General features: G+C 54.8%; 1 protein-coding gene across 1 annotated transcript in view; it reads left to right on the forward strand.

Moving 5' to 3' along the window:
* The window catches only part of LOC130026608 (polypeptide N-acetylgalactosaminyltransferase 12-like), a 34,082-nt gene extending 15,487 nt beyond the window's left edge, over window positions 1–18,595 (forward strand). The window contains exons 10-12 of the mRNA XM_056117447.1: window positions 1,198–1,337; window positions 1,903–1,918; window positions 18,542–18,595. Coding sequence (XP_055973422.1) covers window positions 1,198–1,337; window positions 1,903–1,918; window positions 18,542–18,595 — 210 coding nt within the window. The remainder of the gene's footprint in view (window positions 1–1,197; window positions 1,338–1,902; window positions 1,919–18,541) is intronic.
* The last annotated feature ends 5,802 nt before the right edge of the window (window positions 18,596–24,397 follow it).

Here is a 24,397-nt window from a genome sequence, read left to right on the forward strand (position 1 = left end):
TGTTAGGCATTCGAATGAATCAATGCTCTTGGCCAAGTTTGTGTTGACAAGTTAAAATTAGTTTTAACTAATTGTCATCATTGTATGTTTATGGTTTATATTTGATTGTTTCCTCTTGCATGATCCATACATGCTCAGATGTCTTCTTTGGGAATATTGTGCCTTTTGACCTCCTGGTGGTTCACATCATGTAGTTCTTTTTTTTGTTTTTATTTTTGTTTTTGAGTCATACCTGGGGTTACTCAGGGGTTACTCCTGGCTCTGTACTCAGGAATCACTCCTGGCAGTGCTCAGGGGACCATATGGGATGCCAGGGATTGAATTCAGGTCAGCAAGGCTAACACCCTCTCCACTGTATTATCCCTCTGGCCCTGCACCATGTAATTCTGGAGCGGTGAGATGAACTGATTCTCTGCCTGCAAAGATAATACAGACTCATTGTAGCTCACGGTCACGGTCCTCCCGTTGTTCATCGATTTGCTCAAGCGGGCCCAGTAACGTCTCCATTGGAGACTTTATTGTTACTGTGTTTGGCATATGGAATACATCACGGGCAGCTTGCCAGGCTCTCCCGTGCAGGCAAGACATTGTAGAACATCTGGGAAATAGAAAATGAAGCAAGCAGTGCCCGATAGGACTCAGAGAAACCCGTTTGTGCAGTTATGACTAACTGTGCACCAATACCTACAGTTAGAGGAAGAAAAAGGAAAACCCTGCAGATCTGGGTCGGCTCAGGAGGGCACCTACTTGGCCGGAGAAGCTGGATTCCAGCACCCTGTCTCCCTGTGTGACCCAGGCCTGCCCTCTCCCTGGCAGTGCAATTCCTGCCTGCAAAGGACATTTTAGTGATTCCACAGTGCCATTGCTTTGGATCAAACTCCCTCAAGTTTGCCGGGAAGAGGCAGAAAAGCCCAGAGAAGAGAAAGGGCAGCTCAGGCCTCAGAGTTGCCCACTCAGCTACTGAGACCGTCCATTTTCTGGCCAGCTCAAGGGTAGGGACAGCGTGGGGTCTCAAACACTCAGGGAAGAAGCAGAGCATGAGAAGGGGGCCTTGGGGAACTCTGGCCAGACACTCACAGACCCTCAAGACTGGACACTCAGGCTCTCTGCCTGGCCTCTGTGCTCTGATCCTGCCTGGTGTCCGTCCATTCCTCCATGGCCGACAGTAACCGTTGCCCACGGACGGCTCCTTTGCAGTTCTTCGAGTATACATCCCGGAAGGAGATCCGCTACAACAGCCACCAGCCCGAGGGGTGCGTGGCGGTGGAGGCGGGCGGGGAGAGCCTGGTCATAGAGCTCTGCCAGAACCCGGTCCCCGAGAACCACTACTTCCTCCTGCGCTAGGTGAGTGGGCAGTGTCATCTGTGCTGTCAATCTTGGGGCTGAAGTAGACCCCGGGAGTCTCAGGGAGGAGCAGGCCCCAGGCATGCTGGGATAAGGGACACGCTGGGAATGGGGGTGGGGTGGGATGGGGAACTGTTGGCGCCTTTGTCTTGCAGGATCCCTAATGCTTGGCCTGTCTTCTCTTGTTCACTTGGAGTTGCTGGGGGCTGGGCGGGGCTTGGGACAGACCTGTGGGCTGCTGCTGCTGCTGCTGCTGGAATGGGGTCTCCTTAGAGCAGCTGTGAGGGCAGATCCTGTGGGGGCAGAGTTGGGGTGGTGGGGAAACTTTTACTTCTGTAAATCTCACCCCAATCTTCCCCAGCTCTGGAATCAGGGGGAGCGGAAGGGGAGATAGTTACAGGGGTTACCAAAGCACACACCCAGCCCTGGATTTATCCCACGTGGCCCCTCCTGAACTTCACCATTTACAGCCCTGGAGGTCCCAAGCATCACTGGGATGGCCCTGGTGGCCCCCAGCACCAGTGAGAACATACGTCTGACTTTTATGTTCGTGTGTAGACGTGAGGATGGCACTGTACGTACATGGTGTGTGTATGCATGTGTGTAGATGTGTGGATTGTACTGTATGTGCATGTGTAAAAGTGTGCATTTTTATGTGTGTGCATGTGTATGTAAAAGTGAAGATGGACTATGTGTATGCATGTATGTGTGCACACTTTTGTTCACATATGTGTAGAAATAAGGGTAGCACTTTGTGTGAGCACCAGGCCTGGCTTCTTAAACTGTAGATCAAGACTACACACGGGGTTTGCATAACTTAAAAGATACTTGTTTTACTTTAAATTTATTTATGACGTAGGGGTCTGGAGCGATAGCACAGCAGGTAGGGTGTTTGCCTTTCAGGCGGCCAACCCAGGTTCAATTCCCAGCATCCCATATGGTCCCTCGAGCATTGCCAGGAGTAATTCCTAAGTGCAGAGCCAGGAGTAACCCCTGTGCATCGCTGGATGTGACCCAAAAAGAAAGAAAAAATCAAATAAATTTATTTATGATTTATCAAATAAATATTTGTATCCTTATTTTACATACCTCAAAATCAGGGACCACGGAAAAAATTTCCTAACAAAAAGAGGTTGCTAATGGAAAACATTAAGAAGCTCATAGAGAGAGAGAGAGAGACAGAGAGAGAGAGAGAGAGAGAGACAGAGAGACAGAGAGAGAGAGAGAGAAAGAGTGGGAGAGGAAGAAGGAGGAGAAAGAGAAACTTTATTATACATAATAGAGATTGAATAAGAACAGTAAAACCTGAAAAATTGCCAGAAACAAGGACTAATAAGTTACTGTAGCATCAGACAGTAGAAGTCAGAGCAACTGAGTGGTAGGCATGTCTTGGGGAAGTTTAGGAAATCATAAATTGCTGGCAGAGGAGAGAGAGGAGGAGGACTGGGCCACTCTCCCTGACAACCACCATCCTGTTACCACGACTATTTCAATAAGTGGATCCATCATAGTCTGTGTGGGTGTGTGCCATTGGGCGGGGCGGGTCCTGCCAGGAATGGCTCGTGCTTCTGGATGATGAGGAATCCGTGCCATGGGGTCTCACCATGTCCAGAGCCTGTAACTGCCATGGTGCCTATCCCATCTATACCCCCTCTGCAGTGCCCCCCAGGAAGAGCCCCCCACCTTGCCCCAATGCTATGTGAGTTCCCACCCCTAGTGGCCAGTCGATGTTTCAGGATAAGGACCTACAAACCTCCAGGTATTTTCTAAGCCTCTCAAGGACTGGATGGACCTTTTCTGCCCAGAGCCTCACCCCAATGTGGAACCCTTCACTGCCCACAGGCTCCCCAGACAGCACAAGCCCACAGTGACCCTGTGCCCCACCATCAGAGATGGATTTGATTCTCAGCCCAGCGAATGTGAGAGGGGGAGATGTCAGAGCTACAGGGGACAGCCGCAGACCACTGGGGCCTGAATGTACTCAGGGAAGGGAGGACAGGGGCACTCGGGGGTGCCATAGTGGGCACGGGCGATATGGGGGAGTTGGGGTTCCTTTCAGGCTGCAGGACTCGTGAGGGCAGCGTGGCCAGGCTGAGTGGCCCTAGTTGGGAGTGTGTGTATTGAGAGGGATTTCCAGAACAGGCCGGGAGCAACACCAGAGAAGAGTCCAGCTTCCCCAAGGCCAAGTCTGGTGTCCAGCTCCCAATAGGATGGACTGAGTCTCAGAGAAAGGGGCAGAGCTGGGATGGGGAGATTCTGTGGGGTCATTAAGAGCCCTCCAGGGCTCAGAAAGGGAAGTCTCTGTGCAACACGGGGAACTGGTCAGGGATTGACTGGGTCTGGGGGCTCAAAGGCCCCACAAACTGGTTGCTGCCAGTCTGGGAGGAAGCAGAGACAGAAGGACAGAGCGAACGCGGACAACGGATATGGCGGGAGCAAGAACTCTGCGGGCCTGAGGAGAGGAGAGGGGAAGGGCAGGGAGGGCAGGGGCTCCAAGGACCAAGGACAGAAAGGAGTGGGGCCTGGGGAGGGAGGGGCGGTGAGGACAGCAACCAGGACAGCCCCTCTGCCAGGCTCGCTGGGCTCCCACAGCAGCAGCCAGGCCAGACCTAGGGGTGCTCAGGGGCTAATCCTGGCAGCTGCAGCTCAGCCTGGGCACGGGGGGACGTGATCTCTGGGAATGAGAAAGTCGTGGACTGAGCTATGGGAGACCGAAAGGGTCAGTGCTCCTGGCCCACCATGGGGCCCACAGAGTTCCAAGCCACCATCGTCGGTAGGGGGCAGTGCCCGAGGGTCCGGGTGGGGGTGGGGAGGCCCGTCAGGCCCACCAGGGCAGAGGCTGGTGCAGCCTTCATTGTGAGGTTACCCCTGGTAGCTCTAGATTTCTCCCTGGCCAATGGGTTTGCAGCCCCGAGGCCACGTCCCCATCCCTGCCTATAAAAAAAGCTCGTGGCCCCGCCCCTCGGGGAACCCTCTCTCAAGGATGCTTGAGAGGGAAGTGGCCCCAACACACCTTCCCCCTGTTGACTGTTCGAGGGGTCATCTAGGGGTAACCTCCAGATGGTGACCCTTCTACGGGTCATCTACGGGTCACCTCTAGGGGTCATCTCTAGGGGATCTTTGGAAATTGGCAGAGCACAGCGGACGGTAAGAAAAGGCCCTGCGTTGGCCCTGCACTGGTCAGTGTATGGCCCCGAGGCCACAGGATCAAGCCCGGGCCCATTTCCAGCAAGTCTTCCGGCAGTTTTGTCCCCAGCAGCCTCTGTCCTCGTCAGGGTCTCCCGGGACTCTGGGATGGGAGTCCCCAGAGAGCCCCTCTCCAGGACCTGTCCATTCCTGTCCCCAGAATAGCACCTCCTGGGCTTCTGCTGTCCAAAGACCTGGGTGGCTGAACACTGGCTCCCCAGCTCAGGAAACAATGGGGGTGGGAGCTCAGGGCAATGCTGAGGAGCTGCCTCAGTGGCGCTGGGGAGTCAAAGTAGGGTCCCCGGGTGCGCAGACCCCTCACCACAGACCCTCCTGCCAAAAACCTCTTAGCGTGCGACCACACTCTTCCCCCTAAGTTAGGACTGAAAGAGATGGAAGAACAGAATTTTAAAACATCAGATATATCTTGTAAAGGCGGAGAGTCACATGACACCGCGTCATCTGTTAGGGGTGAATGATTTGGGCTGGTGCTTGGCACCAGGAGTTTGAAGCCTGTGATGTCTGAGGAGGGCAAGGCAGGGAGGAATCACCCAGAGTGTCCTGAGGCCACGGCCACATCCCTGCCTATAGAAATGCTCGTGGCCCCGCCCCTCGGGACACCCTCTCTCAAGGAGGCTTAAGGGAGAAGTGGCCCCAATGCACCTTCCGCATGTTGACCCTTTCCCTAGGCGATCATTGGAAATCGGCAGAGCATGAAAAGATGGGAAGAAAAAGTGCTAGGTCGGTGCTAACCCGCCAACACTGGGTCATGCGCTGGTTCTGCACTGGTCAGTGTGTGGCCAGGAGGCCCAGGATAAAGCCCCCGGCCATTTCCAGCCAAGTTTTCAGGCATTCTTGTCCTCCAGTAACTTCTGCCCTCGACAGGGTCTCTCGGGACTCTGGGATGGGAGTCCCCAGAGACCCTCTCTCCAGGCCCAGTTTCCTCCTGCCACCAGAATAGGATCTCCTGGGTTCCCACTGATCAAAGAACTGGGTGGCTGTACACTGGCCCACCCAGCTCAGGAAATGATGGGGGTGGGATCTCAGGGCAGCACTGAGGAACTGGGGAGTCAAAGCAGGGTCCCCGACTCGAGACCCCTCATCACAGTCCCTCCTAGCAGTGGGTCTAACTGTGCGAAAACACCCCTTCCCTCTTGTTTGGGACAGAAAGAGCTGAAAGAACAGAATTTTAAAACATCAAGTGTATCTTATAAAGACGGAAGATTGCTTGGCAGAGCGTCATCCTTTAGGGGAGAGTGATTTGGGCTGGTGCACAGCACCAGGAGCTTGAAGCCTGTGATGTCTGAGGAGGGCAAGGCGGGGAGGAGTGACTTCGAGTGTTGAGGGAGGGGCCCTGTGAATGGGGCACTGTGACAGGGGAGACAGGCTGGGAGCAGGAGCTGGGCGAGTCTCCCCGTCCCTCCGCACCTGTGTCCTGCTCTGCGGGCAGCCAGAGGAAATGGGGTCAGCTGTCCACTCCCCAGAATTTTACGACCATGAAAATGCAGAGAGCTCTAGGGCCGGGACATAGAACGCTTGTTTCTAGTTGTCCCTCGTGTCCCTGCCAGCACTGCCAGGAGGGCTCCAGTGGGTCCAAACCAGGAAAGAATCCAATTTGTAAGGGGCCCAGAGCAACAGATGGCGGTGAGAAATGAGCAGCCCCCGAGATGAGCAGGAGGAACCAAGAGTCGGGGCTGTGGACCATGAAGTTTGGGTGCGGTTGAAGGTCTGGGGTCCTTGACTGTCTGCTTCCTCTCAGGTTTACCGGCCTCTGGGTGCCCCCGAAACAGTCACATCGTTGACAACATTTCCAAGGACAGGTGGAGGCAGGAGGTTCCAGGAACAACGGGTGAACCCAGAGAACAACTGCGGATGCGAGTGGGGGCCGAGGGTGAGAGAAGCGGGCGCAGCGCCGCGTGGAGTCTGAGGGCTGAGGGGTGGCCAGCCGGGAGCCCGGCCAGGATTGAGTTGTGTCTCAGCAACAGTGGAAGGGGTCTGGGTAACATTTCCCAGTCTTGGAGCTGGGCGAGTCTCCTATCATCTCCAATTATCACCTATCATTCCAACATGCCTTCACTGCGAGCCGACGAAAAGTTGCTGTACACCAAGAGTTTTGTGAGAGGGTGCAGGATTTGTTGGCCATCAGCTCCCCTCCACCCTAGGGTATTTTTGGGGCATAACACTTGAGCCTTCTGGGCTGTGACTTTCCTGGTCTGTGAAATGGGCTGGTGAGACCCCCTGTGAGGCCAAGAGCCTGCCTTGGCTGATGGCAGGAAGGACAGGTGAGAATGCCCTAAATGAGGGCTGTGGTGGCACTGACTGGCCCACACTACACAGAGGGGTCTGGAGTTGGCAGTTGCCAGGTAGGAGTCAGGGTTCGAGGCATAGGGAGACCCAACTCCTAGGCTCTGGGACAAAGATGCCATGGGGGCCTGTGGCTGAGGGTCTGAGCCCTGCATCTCCTGGCTGGGATCTAGTCGGCCCTCCTGCCTGTCCTCACAGACACTGTCCTACCTCCCCCAGATGCCAGGGCAGGACGAATACGTGCAGTGCCAGTGGCTTCCCTGGGGCCGATCTGCTGGTACCTGGACATGCACATAGCTGCCGACAAGAGCACCTAGATGCCCGCAGTCACCTGGGCTCCAAGGAGGAGCAGTTGAACCAGCGGATGCTGCGGCAGAAGCAGCCCATAGACCAGCTGCTGCAGGTGCCACCAAGGCAGCAGGCCCTGCTGGAGGCCGCCATCAGGGAGCTGAGGGAGACCAGGTGAGAGAGGGGCCACGGGCTCTGGGGCAGGAAGGCCCTAGACCTGCCTCCTCACCTAGTGCCTTCACCCCAGGTGCTCTTCTGTGGGACTCAGCAGGAGAAACAGCAGCTGCAGAACCTGGTGAAAGGGAAAGGAGACCCGGAAAAGGGTGAGTGACAGGGAGAAGCCCCTGTGGGTCAGAGGGCGGGGCTACTGGAGAGGGGAGCCAGGCGGCCCCACCCCCAGCCCCCCACCTCCCTTGCTTGGCTGAGACCCTAATGCTGCCCCACATCCCATCCACTCCAAAGGGATTGGCGTGGAGACAAACAACACACAGGTGCTCCTGGACACAAAACGTGAGGAGCTGGAGGCCACGGAGAAGGAGGAGGCGCAGGGGGCCAGGCAGGAGGAGTGCCAGAGTCCAGGAGCTGGAGGAGACAGTCCAGTCCCAGGGGGCAGGGACCATGACCTGTGTGAGATCCAGAGACGCTCCTGTTGCTGTCCTTAAGGAAGAGGAGTCCACCGACATCGGACCCAGGTCCTGTAATGACCCGCCTAAAATCCAGAAAATGTAGCTGGTCAGCAAGAGCCCCACTGGCAGCCTGACACCCCGCTGACACCTCGATTTTACTGCACCTAAGCACCCTGACTCTCTCACCCAATTGATCTCGCCCAGCCCCGTCCTCCCCACGCCACCCGAGTTCTGCCTTCTTCCTCTGCCCTTTGCTCTTCTCCCTCCACTAGAACCAGGGATATCCCTCCCTGCAAGACCAGGGATCAGGGCAAAGGCACAACTATTCTCCATCTCAAGACACAGGATATCAGGGGGACAGTAAAATCTCCTTCCACTAGACCCAGAGATGTCGGGGAAAAAATGTCCCCACCCCTGGGTCCCCCAGGGATCAGGGGGCACATTTTCCCCTCCACTAGACCCCGGGAGCAGGGGGACAGAAATGTCTCACCCCCTAGACCCCAGGGATCGGGGGCTAGAGATGTCCCCCCCACTAGACGCCAGGGATCAGGGGGGCCAGAGACCCCCCCTCACTAGACACCAGGGATGGGGGGCCAGAGATGTCTCCCCCAAAACTGGACGCCAGGGAACGGGGGGGCCAGAGATGTCCCCCCACCACTGGACGCCAGGGGTCGGGGGGGCCAGAGAGGTCCCCCCACCACTGGACGCCAGGGATCGGGGGCGCAGAGAGGCACCCCCAGCACGGGACGCCAGGGATCGGGGTGGGGGCCAGAAAGGCCCCCACCAAACTGGACGCCAGGGATCAGGGGGGCCAGAGAGAAAGACCCCCCCAGTCTACGCCAGGGATTGGGGAGGGCCAGAGAGAGAGGCCCCCCCACTAGATGCCAGGGATCGGGGGGGCAGAGAGAGAGGCACCCCCCCGACTGGACGCCAGGGATCTGGGGGAGCCAGAGAGAGAGGCCCCCACACTGGATGCCAGGGATCTGGGGGGCCAGAGAGAGAGGCACCCCCACCACTGGATGCCAGGGATCGGGGGGGCAGAGAGAGAGGCACCCCCACCACTGGACGCCAGGGATCGGGGGGGGCAAGGAGAGAGGCCCCCCACCACTGGACGCCAGGGATCGGGGGGGTGCCATTAAGAGAGGCCCCCCACCACTGGACGCCAGGGATCGGGGGACGCCAGAGAGAGGACCCCCCCACCACTGGACGCCAGGGATTGGGAGGATACAGATAGAGACTCCGCCCCCAATGGACGCCAGGGATCGGGGGGGCAGAGAGAGGCCCCCCCACCACTGGACGCAAGGGATCGGAGGGAGCCAGAGAGAGAGGCCCCCCCACCACTGGACGCCAGGGATCGGGGGGTGCCATTAAGAGAGGCCCCCCCCACCACTGGACGCCAGAGATCGGGGGACGCCAGAGAGAGGACCCCCCACCACTGGACGCCAGGGATTGGGAGGAGACAGATAGAGACTCCCCCCCACGACCACTGGACGCCAGGGATGGGGGGGCAGAGAGAGAGGACCCCCCACTGGACGCCAGGGATCGGGGGGCCAGAGAGAGAGGCCCCCCCACCACTGGACGCCAGGGATCAGAGGGGCCAGAGAGAGAGGCCCCCCCACCAGTGGACGCCTGAGATCGGGGGGGGCAACAGAGAGAGGCCCCCCCATGAGTGGACGCCAGGGATCGTGGGGGCCAGAGAGAGAGGCCCCTCCACCACTGGAAGCCAGGGATCGGGGGGGCCGAGATGTCCCCCCCACTAGGCCCCAGGGACCGGAAGGGCCGAGATGTCCCCCTCCACACTAGGCCCCAGGAAACAGTGGGGAAGAAATGTCCCCCTCCACAAGATCCGAGGGATCAGGATGGCAGATATATCCCCCCAGCACTAGCAAACAATGATTTGGAGGTCAGAAGTCACAACTCAGCTCTCCCCTCCCCATTGTGGGGTCCTGTTTCTGCGCATGACAGCCCTGAAGCTTGGCCGCTGGTACCATCCAGTGACCAGATTCTACACACTCTTTGGGGCTGTTTGGGGACTTTGAATTGCTGGCTGAGAAGAGGGGAAGGAGGAAGGCGGGCTTTCTCCCTGACTGCCACTGTCTGATTTTCACGATTGTTGCAATAAATGGATATATCCCAGGCCTGTGTGGGTGTGTGTGTCACTGGGCGGGGCAGGTCTAGCCAGTAGTTGACAATTGCTTCTAGATTGTGGGAAGCCTCGGCCATGTCACCATGCCAAGACGCGTCACCTGCCTGCCCCTGTGTGAAGCCTGTCAATGACCCCAGGAGAGTTCACCCCAAGGGTTGAAGGTCTCAATCACGGATGCGTCCCCAGGAGGGAGGGCAGGATGCAGCACCCAGAGCCCTGCCTTCCACTGCAGCACCTCCTTGGCCTCCCCTGCCCCTGGTGCCTATTTCCCCATTCCCCTCTGCATTGGCACCAGGGACAGACCCCACTTAGCCCCCTACTGGCCACATCAGGTCTCTCAGGATGAGGACTTGAAAGTGCTCCTGCAGCAGGTGGGTCCAAGGTGCTGTCCCCTCAGCCAGTCTCCCCCGGAATGGCACCCACCCCAGCAGGAAGACAGTGTGTTATCAGTGGAGCAGGATGGGGCCGTGAATGGAACATGTTTCTAGTGTCCCCGAGTCTGTACGGAGCTGATCCCTGATAATAGCGCCCCACTTCTTTGTGGACCATCAGATTCCCTAATACAAGTCCCACTGCCAACATCACAGCACGGTCAGACCCCATGTAATAGAGAACCAGGCCCCGACTCCTCTTTGCTCCTGCACACCTGGACCTGTTGGGACAGCCTTGGCTGAGTGACACTCTACTGGTGACAAGAAGTGTGTCCAGATTCATGTATCAGACCAGATGGCAAAGCCTCAGAAGGCAGAGCCATCCTGTTCTAGTAATTTCCAGGAAATTGGTCAGCCATACTCCTTCCTGCCTATCACATTCCTACTTGGATGGGAACCAGGGATCGGGGAGGCACCAGGGATCAGCCTGGTAGGGCTGTTCAGGGCAGGCACAGGCAGGTCCCGGTTTACCCCTCGGTGCCCAGTTCATAGCCCTTCCCCTCTAACTACACCATGGGCCCGGGGCCGCCCGTTCACTCTCATGGATCTTCACACCTCACACATATCCTGCACACCCTCTCGAAGCTTCTACTGTGGCTCTGGGCTTAGTTCTCTGTGTCCTGCCTCTGTGCCCCTGGGCTCTGGAAACACCAAGTCCAGGTTTTCCTAGAGGTTTGGGGAGCTGGGAGACTGTGGGGATCAGGGGCTTGAGCCCTCTCACCCCTTGCCAGTGGTGAGAGCTGTTCTCCCATTGAACGACTGTCTTTGGAGTTTTTCCTTTTAGGATCATACAGAGTCTCACCAAGACAGGTGGCACCCAAGAATTTGCTGGAAGCATCCTAGTGTATTCCATGTGTGCAGGCTCTACCCAGCTATCCCCCAAACGGGCAGTAGCAGGTCACAGCATAATTATGTAGGTTGTTTACAGGCTACCTTGATTCTGCGGTAACAACTTTCATCTAACATGCAGTGGTGCCTAGTGCTCTCAGGTGCTCCCACAGTGGTGATTCCCGTTTCTACGCTCAGTGTTCGAGCGTTCCTGTGAGCCCCTTCCATCCCTGCTCGGGTAACCTGCTTTCCCTTAGTCTCTTGCTCGGTGAGAGATTTGGGAACCCCATCCAGGTCAGACAGAAGGACAGAGATATATAAATAAAGTTAAGGAAATAGGAGTAGCTTACTGGGGGCGCTCCCGGGCGGACTCTCCGAACCTCAGGTGAGGCAACGGTACACCCGCACCCTGGGTTAGACTAAGGGGGCTATGAAGTTGTCTTGGTCTGGTCCTAGTCATCTGTTCGTGGGCCAATGTTAAGGAACATGGAATGAAGCCTGGTGGCTTCCTGTCACCAAGTGGGCATTAAGTCTTGTCTTCCTCACCTGGGACAAGGTGATCTCTGACTCCAGGAATGTTGCTGTCCACTCAGCCGGTTGCCATTTGGTTCTGGTCACCATTTTGTCAGAGCAAACCTCACATTTGATTCTTGTCAAATTTGGTGATTCCTGACCCATCCATCTTGTCCACCTCCTAGAGCGGGTCTCTCAGAGGTCCTGCCTAGTTTTTCGCTTCTGCCTCTTGTTGCCTCCTTGGTTCCCTCCCCTGAGGCTTGGCAGACAGAATCATTTGCGAGCCCCCCTTAGCTCACCCCGCTGCGGCTGATCCTGACAAACTATCACCTGCAGGTTAATCTTCTGGCGATGCTCAGTGATGAGTTTGTCTGGGATTGTTTCCCATTTCTCTCCTGACTCTGAGAGATGTCCATTCGACAGTGAGGCCCTCAGGAGTGGCCAAACCTGACCACGGCTGGGCCTGACCAGCCTCCAGCTCACTGGCCCTTCTCGAGTTCATTCTTTCAACTGGCTCAAAGCCCCCTCCCCCTCCTGACTGGTTTGAGTAGAGCAGTGTTCAGTCATTGAAGAAAACACCTTTTCCTCCCTACTGGACACTGAGCAGGCCCAGGGCCCATTGATTGAAAAGACAACTGCAGCCAGGGAGTCAGTTTGGTTCTGGACCCTTACTGCCCATGGCATTCTGGACCTTAAGGAGTTTTTCCACCTGGGTTGCTACTTGAGTTAGAGACCCTCTGCCTGTTCCCAGTCACCACAGCCCCCATCTGGCCTCTGGGGCACACAGAGTAGTGAGGAGACCAGAATCAGCCGTGGGGGTGGGGTGATGTGTTTTCACCTCTGGGCTGCTCAGGTAAATGAGCAAAGCACAGTTAGCAGGTATATCCCCCCTGCCCCCCCCCACCCTCATCAGGATCCCACCATCCAGGGTATATTCTCAATGACACCATACTCATCAAGGGTCACTGTCAATCAAGATGAAACTAGCGCCCAGGTCAGCACTTCCTGATCACCTTTGTCAGGATTCCTGCCCTGCATCCTGCCACCCACCCAGACTCTGTCTCCTTCCCCTGCCTGGTCTCTGTGGGCACCTGCAGAGTTTGCATCTGCTTTGGCAGCCTCAGGCAATCCATGGTGTAAGTCTATAACTGTACCTTATGGTGTTTCACTAATAAATTTTTTTTAAAAAAAAGGCTGGCCTAGGTGGAGAGGTGGAGGGTGTTGGGAGGGAAACTGGAAACATTGGAGGTGGGAAATGTACACTGGTGGAGGGATGGGTGAACAACGATGACTGAAGCCTAATCATGAACAGCTTTGTAAGGGTCTATCTTACATCGATTCAATAAAAAATTTTTAAGAGGAGAATGGATTATATTTGGATTTATAGAATTAGACGTGTAGTACATTTTCTGAGGTAAAATCTAGAGCTCAGCTGAGTCGCTGCGATCATTATAGAATTGGGGAAGTGTGATGCTGAACTTGACTTTAGAGACATTCCATGATGAGTAGATCAGTGGTTCAAATGTGTCCTGCTTTGAGCACCATTCAACATGTCATTACTTAATTTCTTTTTTAAAAATAATTATTTCATTTACTTTAAGGGGAAACTCTATATGGGCACTTATAAATGGCAAACAAATTATATTTGCATTAGATATGGAAGTGGGACTTCAGTCTATCTGACTTCAATCTCTGGCGTCCCATAGAGGCCCTTGAGCATGGCTGGGAATGATCCCTGCTGTGGTCCCAAAACCAAAGAAGCAAACAAACAAGGAAATGGAATATATCAAAAGCTAGAACAGGTGGTGAGGTGTCTGCTTTGCATACTGCTATCCTGGGCTGATTCCTGGCACCTCGTATGGATCCTTGAGCACCATTAGGGGTGATCCCTGAGCACAGGACAGGAGACAGGGTCCCCAGTCAAGGGAGGTCTCAGGTCTTAGGCCCCTGGAGCAAGACCATGGGGGCCTGTGCAGGGCACAGATTGCCCAGGCGCTGCCGGCCTTGGGCCTGGGAGTCGGTGCTTGACCTCCACATCCCTGGACCAAGAGCAGGATGCCCTGGCTGCCTGTCCTCACTCCCAGCCTTGTGCCCACAGGTGGGACTGCAGGACAAACAGGTGAGTGTCTGCGGCAGCAACAAGACTGGGATCTCGGCCTCCCGCAGTAGGACGTGGCCTCTGACCAGTGTCGGTCTCTGAGAATAAGCAGGAGGAGGAGCAGGTGCTACTGCAGAGTCAGCTCCGGATCAGCTGCAAGGGGAGTGAATCAGGACAAGGTGCATATGGAGAAATGACAGAAGGTGCCGGGGGAGACCCACTGTGAGGGTAGGAGCCCGCCTGGGTTGGTGGGAGGAAGGACAGGCCAGGACGCCACCCACTATGATATATCAAAATCTAGAAAAGGCTAGAGGGGTTGTGGGGGTGTGGATTGGCCCTCACTGAACAGAGAGGGTCCTAGTAGCAGGGAGGCTGCGGGGTCGAGGTACAGGGAGGCCCCCTCTCTTAGCTCTTGGGAGAAAGACCCCCAGGGGAATGTGCAGGGGACAGGTAACCCCATGTGCTGTTTTCCTTGGGCCTGTGTGTGAATGTCTGGGGGGCCCTGAATGTTGTGGTGGGATCTGGACAGCCTTCGACCCTGTCTCATGACAGAGATGTGCATGCAAGACCAGAAGGTGCAGTGCCTGCAGCCTGGAATGCTTCTGCTGGTGCCAAAAGCAGCACACAGCTGCAACCCCACACCTGAATGGCCCACTCACATGGGCTCCAAGGTTGAGCAGGTGCTGAGGCACAAGGAGCTCATGGACCAGCTGCAGCAGGTGCTAACAAGGCAGCAGGCCCTGCTGGAGGCCACCTTCAGGGAGCTGAGGGAAACCCAGGTGAGGGGATGGGCAGGGGCTCAGGGACAGGAAGGCGCATCAGGCCCTAGACCTGCCTACTCACCTGGTGCCTTCATCTTTAGGGGATCCTCAGTCCTGAAATCAGGAGCAAATGAGCCCCAGGCCTTGCTGGAATTCCAAGGGTACCCTGAAGAGGGTGAGTGGTGCGGTGGGTCTCCAGGAGGGAGAAGTTCCTGATGGGGATCTGGAGGTGGGGCTATATGGGAGGTGGAGCCATGCGGGACCCCTGAGATGCCTCCACCTTCCTTGCTTGGCTGAGACCCGGGAGTGCCCCATAGTCAATCCAGTGTCGAAGAACACGGAGTTGGAGGTGAACATAGTGGAGGTTTGTGAGACCATGACCTCTATGGAACTCGAGGTGATGGTCATGAAGGACAGGCTGGTGGCGTGTGAGAAGACTAAGGATCTGGATGACTAAGGTCTGAGACTAAGGTCTGGTGTCCAGACCTGGGGAGCGGGATGATGGATTGTGTGAAGAACCCAGAGAGACCCTCCTGTTCCTGTCTGTGAGGAACAGGAGGCCGCAGACCTCAGATCCGGATCCTGTAATGACCTGCCCCCAAATAACCAGAATCCAGCTCGTCCGCTTGAGTTCAGCAGGCAAGCTTGTTCACCATTAATCCACTTTTTCTACCCTGATGATGTACTCTGTGTTCTTCAATTCCAACTAATCTAGCCCTGATCCAGTTCTTCCCACTCTCCTCATTCCTCCCTCCTCCCCACTCTTCCACTTTCCCTCAGCACTAGACCCTAGGGATCAAGGGGGCAGAAAGGTCCCCCAACACTAGACCGCAGGGATCAGTGGGACAAAAATGTCTCCTACCTCTAGGCACCAGGGATGTTGGGAGCAGAAATTTAAACTGGGCCACACTCAAACTTCAGTCATGATAGCTCCAAAAGCCAAACAAGGGCTTGAGGTGGGAGCTCTCCCTCCCCAGTACACAGTCCCGTTTCTCCATATGGCAGCCCTGAAGCTAATGGGGGCTGGAAACATCAGAGCAACCAGTTCTAGACACTCTTTGGGGGCTGTTTGGGCACTAATGAATTGAGGAGAAGAGAGAGGAAGGAGGCATGCTGGGTCACTCTCTGACAGTCACTGTCCTATTTCCAAGCTTGTTTCAAGAAATGGATCCATCCCAGGCCGTGTGGGTATGTGTCTCGGGCGAGGTGTGTCCTGCCAGCAGTTGGCAGTTGCTTCTAGATTGTGGGTGGCCCTTGCCATGGGATTCACCATGTCTAGAGCCTGTCATCTGCATGCCCCTGAGTACAATGTCAATGACCCCAGGAGAGTACCTCTAAGATTTGGAGTGGTAACATTCAAAATACTGTGGTGGGAAGGTACGATGGTGGTGGAATTGGTGTTTGCATATTAAATGTAATAAATTATTGTAAACAACTTTATAAAAACAAAATAAAAATTTGCAAAAAAGTCAGCAAAATATAAAGCATGAAAAGAGAACAGAATAATCAAAGATACACCAATATAAAACATTTATTTAAAAAAAAAAGCAATGGCGTCTAAGCTACTAAGATAGCCCACAGAATGGGAAAAATTATTTACCCAATACCTAGCTGATGAAAGGCTAATATCCAAGTTATATAGCACATTGGTAGAACTTTACCAAAAAAATATCTCCCAACCCCATCAAACAAATGCAGAGAGGAATAATGAACAGAAACTTCCTCCAAGAAGAAATTCAAGGGCTGGAGCGATAGTACAGTGGTAGGTTGTTGCTTTGCACGTGGCTGATCTGGGTTTGATCCCCGCCATCCTACGGGCTACACCCGCCTTGGAACCCCAAGTGTTCTGTGAGAACCAGAAGGCAGTGTCCTTCCTAAAGACACCCCATGCACACCCCATCCTCCCTTTCACCTAGAGGTGGAAATCACACCCAGATCCAAGACAGACCTGAGCAAACAACCCGTCAAAGACAAATTGTGTTGGCAGAAGATCAGACAGACTGTGATGCCCGTGAGGTAAGGAGGCTGCAGACACCCATCCCAGGGCACAAAGTGACCTGCCTGAACGTGATGTGTTCCCCCCAAGAGTCAGAAATGGTTCAACAGAATTCTTACTCACCTGTAATTCCGTCTTTTACCTACCCTGTCAAAATCATATTCATTTACCCCAACCTTGTCTTTCTTCCCTCTTCCTTCCCGCCCTTCTCCTCTCCCCCTCCTCCTTCCTGCCCCCTCCCTTCTCCCCTCCTCTGCCCCTTCCCATTGAGGAATGGGGCTATGGGACTATGAGGCTATGCGGCTACACAAAGCAATTGCAGACGTGCCCCCATGGCAGGGATGCTGCGTACTAGGAGTGGCGAGATGACCCAAACAGAACAACATTGAGACTTGTACTCTGCAAGTAAAGAAGTTACACAGTCTCCAAGGAAGCTCAGCTAGAGAAGAGGGCACCAAATAAAGGGTGCTGGGAGGATCCTCCCAGGGTGGGAGAAGCATGCTGAAAGTAGACTATAGACCAAACATGACTACCACTCAGTTCCTCTCTTGCAAACCACAGCACCCAAAAGGAGAGAGAGAACAAGGGGGAATGCCCTGCCACAGAGGTAGGGTGGGAAAGGAGGGGGAAGGGAGGTGGGAGGGATGCTGGGACCCGTGGTGGTGGAGGATGGGTACTTGATCATTGTGTGACTGAAACCCAAGCAAAAAATTTATGTCTACAACTGTACCTCATGGTGTTTCACTAATAAAAAAATAATAAAAAAATTATTGAATAAAAAAATAGTTACACAGCCTCCAACACATCCATATGTGCAGGAACAAACTCAAACATAAAATAAAGAACCAGTAAAAAATCCAAAGAAATAAATTTCAATTTTTAATATGAAAATTAAGAGATCATGGGGTCTCACCATGTTTCGCGCTTGTCCCTATCCCTCCCTGAGCGCACCCCTCCCCCCCAGCCTTTCCAGAGGGATTCAGGGCTTCTTTATTATGGTCTTTACCCAGATGCCACTCAGGTTGGAAACTGTTCCTGAACTGTTCAGTGGTTCTGAGCAAGAGATGTAATCCACTGCTTCTTGCAAGTCAGAGGATGGGGTCCCATCCGACAGGCAGAAAGGCTAGGGGATTAATCTAGAGTTACAAAAGTTAGATGTGGGTTTTCACATCATAATCCCAGGGACTGTGCCATCTGGGCAATTGGTAGCCACTGGGGCCCTTTGTTAGTCATGAGTGTCACCCCTGAATGGGGACCTGGAGGTAGATAGTTTGTTTACCTCTGTGGCACAGCGAGAGGTCAGAGCCCCCTGCCTCAGAGACAGGTATGCCCAGACCTCTGCCAATGGCCCTACCCTGGGTCAGGGCACCTAGAACCTGGTGCCCTTTCTCAGGCACTAAGAGGATCAACCTCTTTGCCTCTGGGCCCTACTGCTGATTAGAAAGGGTTTTTTGGGGTTGTTTTTCTTTTTGTCACTTCTCAATGCTCATTCTTCCAGGAGGTCTGGTGCCCAGCCTCAACCAAGAGCTGGAGCAGTGCCTCTGAGGCTCTCTTTCAGTCCTCTTGGGCTTCTGACACTAAGACCTTATCATCTACAGATTGCAGGATGGTCCATTCCAGGGCCCCAACGAGGATTTTCTTAAGTCCAGATCCAGGGTCTTCCTGAAGAAGGTGGTCGAGTTTTTGAATCCTTGGGCAATGGGTCCACAGTAACTGAGGTTTCCTCCTGTCTCTGGATCCTTTGGCCCAAACGCAAACAGGGGTCTGCTTCCTGGAACAATTTGCAAAGGGGGAAACACATCTTTTGAGGTTCAGGCCGGTCAATCATTGGGAACTAGAGGAAAACAGACTCAAGAGAGTGGAAGGGCTGGGTACCACAAGGTGACCAGCAGGAGCGACCACACTGACTCGGCGCTGGTCATGACTTCTCAACTGAGGCCAATGGGTTGCTCCCAGTTGAGCTGCATCCCACCACTATTCCTGCCTCCCAGACCTGCGCAGTATCTTTCCCTATCCCTAGCCACACCTCATGGGCTACCAGATATTGCGGCTGTCTTTGGAGGCTCACTCCTAGCATGAGTTTACCAGCAGAGGGGCATGATACTGCCATTAGAGAGCGCCTGGAGAGGGTATTTTCCAAAGGGGGAATCCACAGTGTCAAGGTGGACATTTATTTGCTCATCTAGCTCTGTCGGGAGATCGAACGCCAATAAGATACTAAAGGGGGGAACAGGGAGAACCTTGTTTTCCATATGGAACCCCCAGCATCTGCTGAGACCATGGATTCTCGGGCCCAGCCAAAGCAGGGAAGGGCTGCACCTCCGATACCTTCATCGAGCTCTGCTTCCTATGTTGCCCTGTTTGGAGGTCATGGGGCGACCGTTTCCACGAGGCTTTTATTGGGAGAGTAGGTACCAAGTTATCCTGCCTTCCCTGCCTGCCTGGGGACTCCCTGTGACTCTGTCAGACTGTCCAAGTGGTCCTGGTGTCAGTAGACTTTTCTGGAAGCTACCCAACTTTGAATGTCTGCCACTCCCTTTCACAGAGGGTCACAGCTGGTCTGGTGTCATATTGGCACTTTGTTCTCTCCTGCAGCATGTCATGGCCCTCTGGGGCAATGATCTGGGGCCTGCCTTCTGCCCCTCCGCATCCTCCACCCCTGACTCCTGCTCCTGCTCTGGCTCCCCTCTTTCTCCCTGCCCCTTGTCTGCCCTGCCAGTTCTCACCTCCTCTAGACCAAGGGCACACTGGAGGTGCTGGGGTCTGGCCTTAACCACTTCACTGGGGTAGTGCTGTCTCCACTGGACGAGTGGAAGTGCCACCCAGCTGCCCTGATCTCTGCCAACTCCTCCTGGGCACCAGGTGCCACTGCTTGGGTGTTGCTCTTTTTCCTTTTGGTCTTGTCTTGCTTTCTCCCCTGCTTGGTAGTGAATTTTTGTTGTTTCACAAATGAGAATTGTAGCACTAATATAACTTTGAATTTTCAACGACTATGAACTCATACGAACTTTGCCAAAATTTCTGCCTGAAGCTAACTAAAAACCAAGCAGCAGGGACGGGAGTGATAGCACAGTGAGTAGGGTGTTTGCCTTGCACACGGCTGACCTGGATTTGATTCCCAGAATCCTATATGGTTCCCTGAGTACCACCAGGAGTAATTCCTGAGTGCATGAGCCAGGAGTAACCCCTGTGCATCGCTGGGTGTGACCCGTAAAGGAAAAAAAAGCACATTTTGGAATGTGGGAGAACATGATGAGATAATAGTGCTAATGGAATGAACAGCTCCAATGTCTGAACACCGCACAAGGCGAGAGATCAGTTTTACAGCAGATCTGATGGGCGACGGGGTATTAGCAAGCAGCTGACAGGAGAGTATGGAACAAGAAATGACCAAGCTTTCTTGGTGCAGAGAAGGATCTGGAGCATATCCATAACGTAGGAAAATTCGGGGGATTTTCCCAGGTTTCTACGTTGAACAGTGTGACAGACCACCTCTGGGCCATCCCGGGTGATTTCAGTGCCTGTCTCGTCTCTCCCAGACCCTGTGCCTCATTGCAGATCCTGCTCCCCAGGGTAGCCTGTCTGAAATTAGCCTGCGAGAAATGTGGGTAGAGGTGCACTCTCCTCTACAGCAGGGCTCAGGAGATCCTAGTATCAGGACTTGAACAGGGCTGGGCCGCATCAAGGCAAGCACCTTAAACCCTGCAATATCCCTGGGGCCCATTCTTGAAAAGTCTGAAAGTGCTCGGGAGTGGAAGCCTCGGGTTCCACGGGGCTGTCTCCCTGGGCACGGTGCCGTACAGAAGGCGGAGTGAGGCATCTTTAAGGGAGCCCAACTCTACAGGAAGGAGATTTAGGTGGGAAGCAGCTGAAAAAAAAAATACCTCTTGGAGCAGGGCATTAGTCCAGCAGATAAAGTGATCGTCTTGCACACTGCTGACGTTGGATCAATGGGCCCCCCTAGTTCCACTAGGTATGGTCCCTGAGCTAAGTCAGGGGTAAAGCCTGAGCATGTCTGGGTGTGGTGCTAACACCCAAAGAAAAGTGCTGCAAGCAGACAGGGCCGGCCTTTTCCCAGTGCCCTAAGGAAGGACTGCTCAAATTCTTAGAGGCCATAAGAGGGATTTCCCTGTTAGGTGGTAAGGGTGAGGGAGGGGAAGGAGGTGACAGCACTGGGTCTCCAGTCGTGACTCTGCCTGAGCAGTGACAGTCCACTTGGACAGTCCATAGTGGCCTGACTCAGGGCAGGACTTGGCTGCTGCTTTGACAGAAAAGTGTCCTGAAAATGTGTGTCAGAGTCCTCAGGAGGAAGAAGCCCACAGTGGGGGTCAAGAGGCAGGACACCCGGGGGTGCAGAACCAGGCGGACCCTGCTCCCGAGCCCTCCACCTCCCTTGGTTGGCTGAGAGCCTGGGGCTGCCCCGCAGTCTATCCAGTTTCAGTCAATCTAAGGGCACTGAAGTGGAGGCGAACACAGTGGAGATCATAAAGCCTGAGGAGCTGGAGGTGGTAACAGTCAAGAAGGACAAGCTGGCAGTGTGGGGAAGACCGTGCATCTGGAGGCAGAAATGTCCCCCAACACTGGGCAATGGGGATGTGAGGGGCAGAAATGTCCCCTAGTAATAGACACTAGTGGTCTGGGAGGCAAAAACAGGCCCCAAGCAGTAGGCACCAGTGACATGGGGTGCAGAGGTTTCCCCTAACAATAGACAGCAGGGTTCCGAGGACAGAAATGTTCACAATTACTCGACACCAGGAATGAGCAGAGCTGAAATTTCCTCCAAAAAAAACACACCAGGGATGTTGGGGAAAATTGTTTTCCAAACTAGACACAAGAGCTCTGGGGTAAGAAATATCCCACAACAGAGAACAGAGCTCAGATAGGAGACATGTCCTCCAACACTACACAATAAGGAGTCTCAGGAGCAGAAATACTCACCCCCATCGAAATAGTTCAAAGAGTAGCAATAAGAAATGACCACCTCCCCACCCCCCACCTTAGACTATATCCCAGGAGAGAGGAGTGGAGAATGACTCCTCACCCCTGCTTTCCCACCTAAATGTTGAGATATTTCCGGTTTGTGGGTTGTCCTTGCATGGTCCAGGGCATTTTCCACTTTTTGAGTAAAAATTCTGTCCAGAAGGCCAGAGAGAAGTCTCAGGAGACTCAGTACAGGCTTGGGATGCATGAGGTCAAGAACGTTCCCTGGCACCACAGGGTCTCCTGATCACAAAGGCTGGAGCAAATAGAGATCCCCACAAACCCCAAACCTCTCAGGTATGTACACAGGGCATGAGGGTCAATGAAGCAGTACTTGGAAGGATCTCAGTGCTTAGAGGAAACACTCATTCAGAGCATCTGATTTTCAAAACGGCACTTGGCTACAACCATCTACCCGTCCTGGCCCACGGAAAACGAGGCAACACTCAAACCTTCGGTTCATGGGCTACAGACCAAGCAAAAGTCTGAGCCGAGAGCTCCCCCTCCTCCAGTGCACTGTTTCTATTCTGGGAAAGGAAGTCCTGAAAAGGATGGAGGCTGGAACAGTCAGCAACTGAGTTCTAGGCACTACCTGGGACAGTTTCGGGGATCATGAATTGGTGGCAGAGGAGAGAGAGGGGAGAGGGCTGAATCAGTCTCCCTGACAGCCACTGTGCTGTTTCCAAGATTGTTTCTACAAATGGATGCATCCCAGCCTGTGTGGGTGTGTGGCATTGGGTGGGTGGGTCCTGCCAGGGAACGGCTATGCTTCTTGATGAAGCATGAGCTGTCCTGTGGGGGTCTCCCCATGGATCAGAACCTGACATGACATGCCCATGCCCATGGTGCCTGTTCCGTCTACACCTCCTCTGTAGTGCCCACCGGGAAGAGCCCCCACCTTGCCCCCAATGCTTCGTGGGTGCCAGGCCCCCTAGTGGCCAGATCATGTCTCAGGTAAAGGACCTGCAAACCTCCAGGTATTTCCCAAACTTCTCAAGGACTGGATGGAATTTCTCTGCCCAGAGCCTCACCCCAGTGTGGAACCCTTCACTGCCCACAGGCTCCCCAGACAGCACAAGCCCACAGTGACCCTGTGCCCCACCATCAGAGATAAATTTGATTTTCAGCCCAGCGAAAGTGAGAGGGGGAGATGTCAGAGCTACAGGAGACAGCCGGAGACCACTGGGGCCTGAATGTGGTCAGGGCAGGGAGGACAGGTGCATTCGTGGATGCCATAGTGGGCACGGGCGATATGGGGGAGTTGGGGTTGCTTTCAGGCTGCAGGACTCGTGAGGGCAGCGTTGCCAGGCTTAGTGGCCCTAGTTGGGAGTGTGTGTATTGAGAGGGATTTCCAGAGCACGCCGGGATCAACACCAGAGAAGCATCAAGGTTCCCCAAGGCCAAGTCTGGTGTCCAGCTCCCAGTAGCATAGACTGAGTCTCAGAGAAAGGGGCAGAGCTGGGGTGGGGAGGTTCTATGGGGTCATTAAGAGCCCTCCAGGACTCAGAAAGGGAAGTCTCTGAGCAACAGGGGGAATTGGTCAGGGACTGACTGGGTCTGGAGGCTCATGGCCCCACAAACTGGCTGCTGCCAGTCTGGGAGGAAGCAGTGAGAGGACAGAGAGAACGTGGACACAGGATAAGGTGGGAGAAAGAACTCTGCGGGCTTCAGGAGAGGAGAGGGGCAGGGCAGGGGGCAGGGGCTCCAAGAAGATAAAGGAGAGGGGCTGGAGTGAGGGGCAGTTGGGACAGCGACCAGGACAGCCCCTCTGCCAGGCTCGCTGGGCTCCCACAGCAGCAGCCAGGCCAGACCTAGGGGTGCTCAGGGGCGAATCCTGGCAGCTGCAGCCCGGCCTGGGCATGGGGGGACGTGATCTCTGGGAATGAGAACGTCGTGGACTGAGCTACGGGAGACCGAAAGGGTCAGTGCTCCTGGCCCACCATGGGGCCCACAGAGTTCCAAGCCACCATCGTCGGTAGAGGGCAGTGCCCGAGGGTCCGGGTGGGGGCGGGGAGGCCCGTCAGGCCCACCAGGGCAGAGGCTGGTGCAGCCTTCATTGTGAGGTTGCCCCTGGGAGCTCTAGATTTCTCCCTGGCCAATGGGGTTGCAGCCCCGAGGCCACGCCCCCTTCCCTGCCTATAAAAAAAGCTCGTGGCCCCGCCCCTCGGGGCACCCTCTCTCAAGGATGCTTGAGGGAGAAGTGGCCCCATCACACCTTCCCCCTGTTGACCCTTCGAGGGGTCATCTAGGGGTCACCTCCAGATGGTGACCCTTCCACGGGTCATCTACGGGTCACCTCTAGGTGTCATCTCTAGGAGATCGTTGGAAATTCGCAGAGCGCAACGGACGGTAAGAAAAGGCCCTGCGTTGGCCCTGCACTGGTCAGTGTATGGCCCCGAGGCCACAGGATCAAGCCCGGGCCCATTTCCAGCAAGACTTCCGGCAGTTTTGTCCCCAGCAGCCTCTGTCCTCGTCAGGGTCTCCCGGGACTCTGGGATGGGAGTCCCCAGAGAGCCCCTCTCCAGGACCTGTCCGTTCCTGTCCCCAGAATAGGACCTCCTGGGCTCCTGCTGTCCAAAGACCTGGGTGGCTGGACACTGGCTCCCCAGCTCAGGAAACAATGGGGGTGGGAGCTCAGGGAAATGCTGAGGAGCTGCCTCAGTGGCGCTGGGGAGTCAAAGCAGGGTCCCCGGGTGCGCAGACCCCTCACCACAGACCCTCCTGCCAAAAACCTCTTACCGTGCGACCACACCCTTCCCGTCTAATTTAGGACAGAAAGAGATGGAAGAACAGAATTTTAAAACATCAGATATATCTTGTAAAGGCGGAGAGTCACATGGCAGCGCGTCATCCGTTAGGGGTGAATGATTTGGGCTGGTGCTTGGCACCAGGAGTT

Source organism: Sorex fumeus, unplaced genomic scaffold (genome assembly GCF_029834395.1).
Source record: "Sorex fumeus unplaced genomic scaffold, SorFum_2.1 ptg000034l, whole genome shotgun sequence".
In the NCBI taxonomy this organism is placed as follows: Eukaryota; Metazoa; Chordata; class Mammalia; order Eulipotyphla; family Soricidae; genus Sorex; species Sorex fumeus.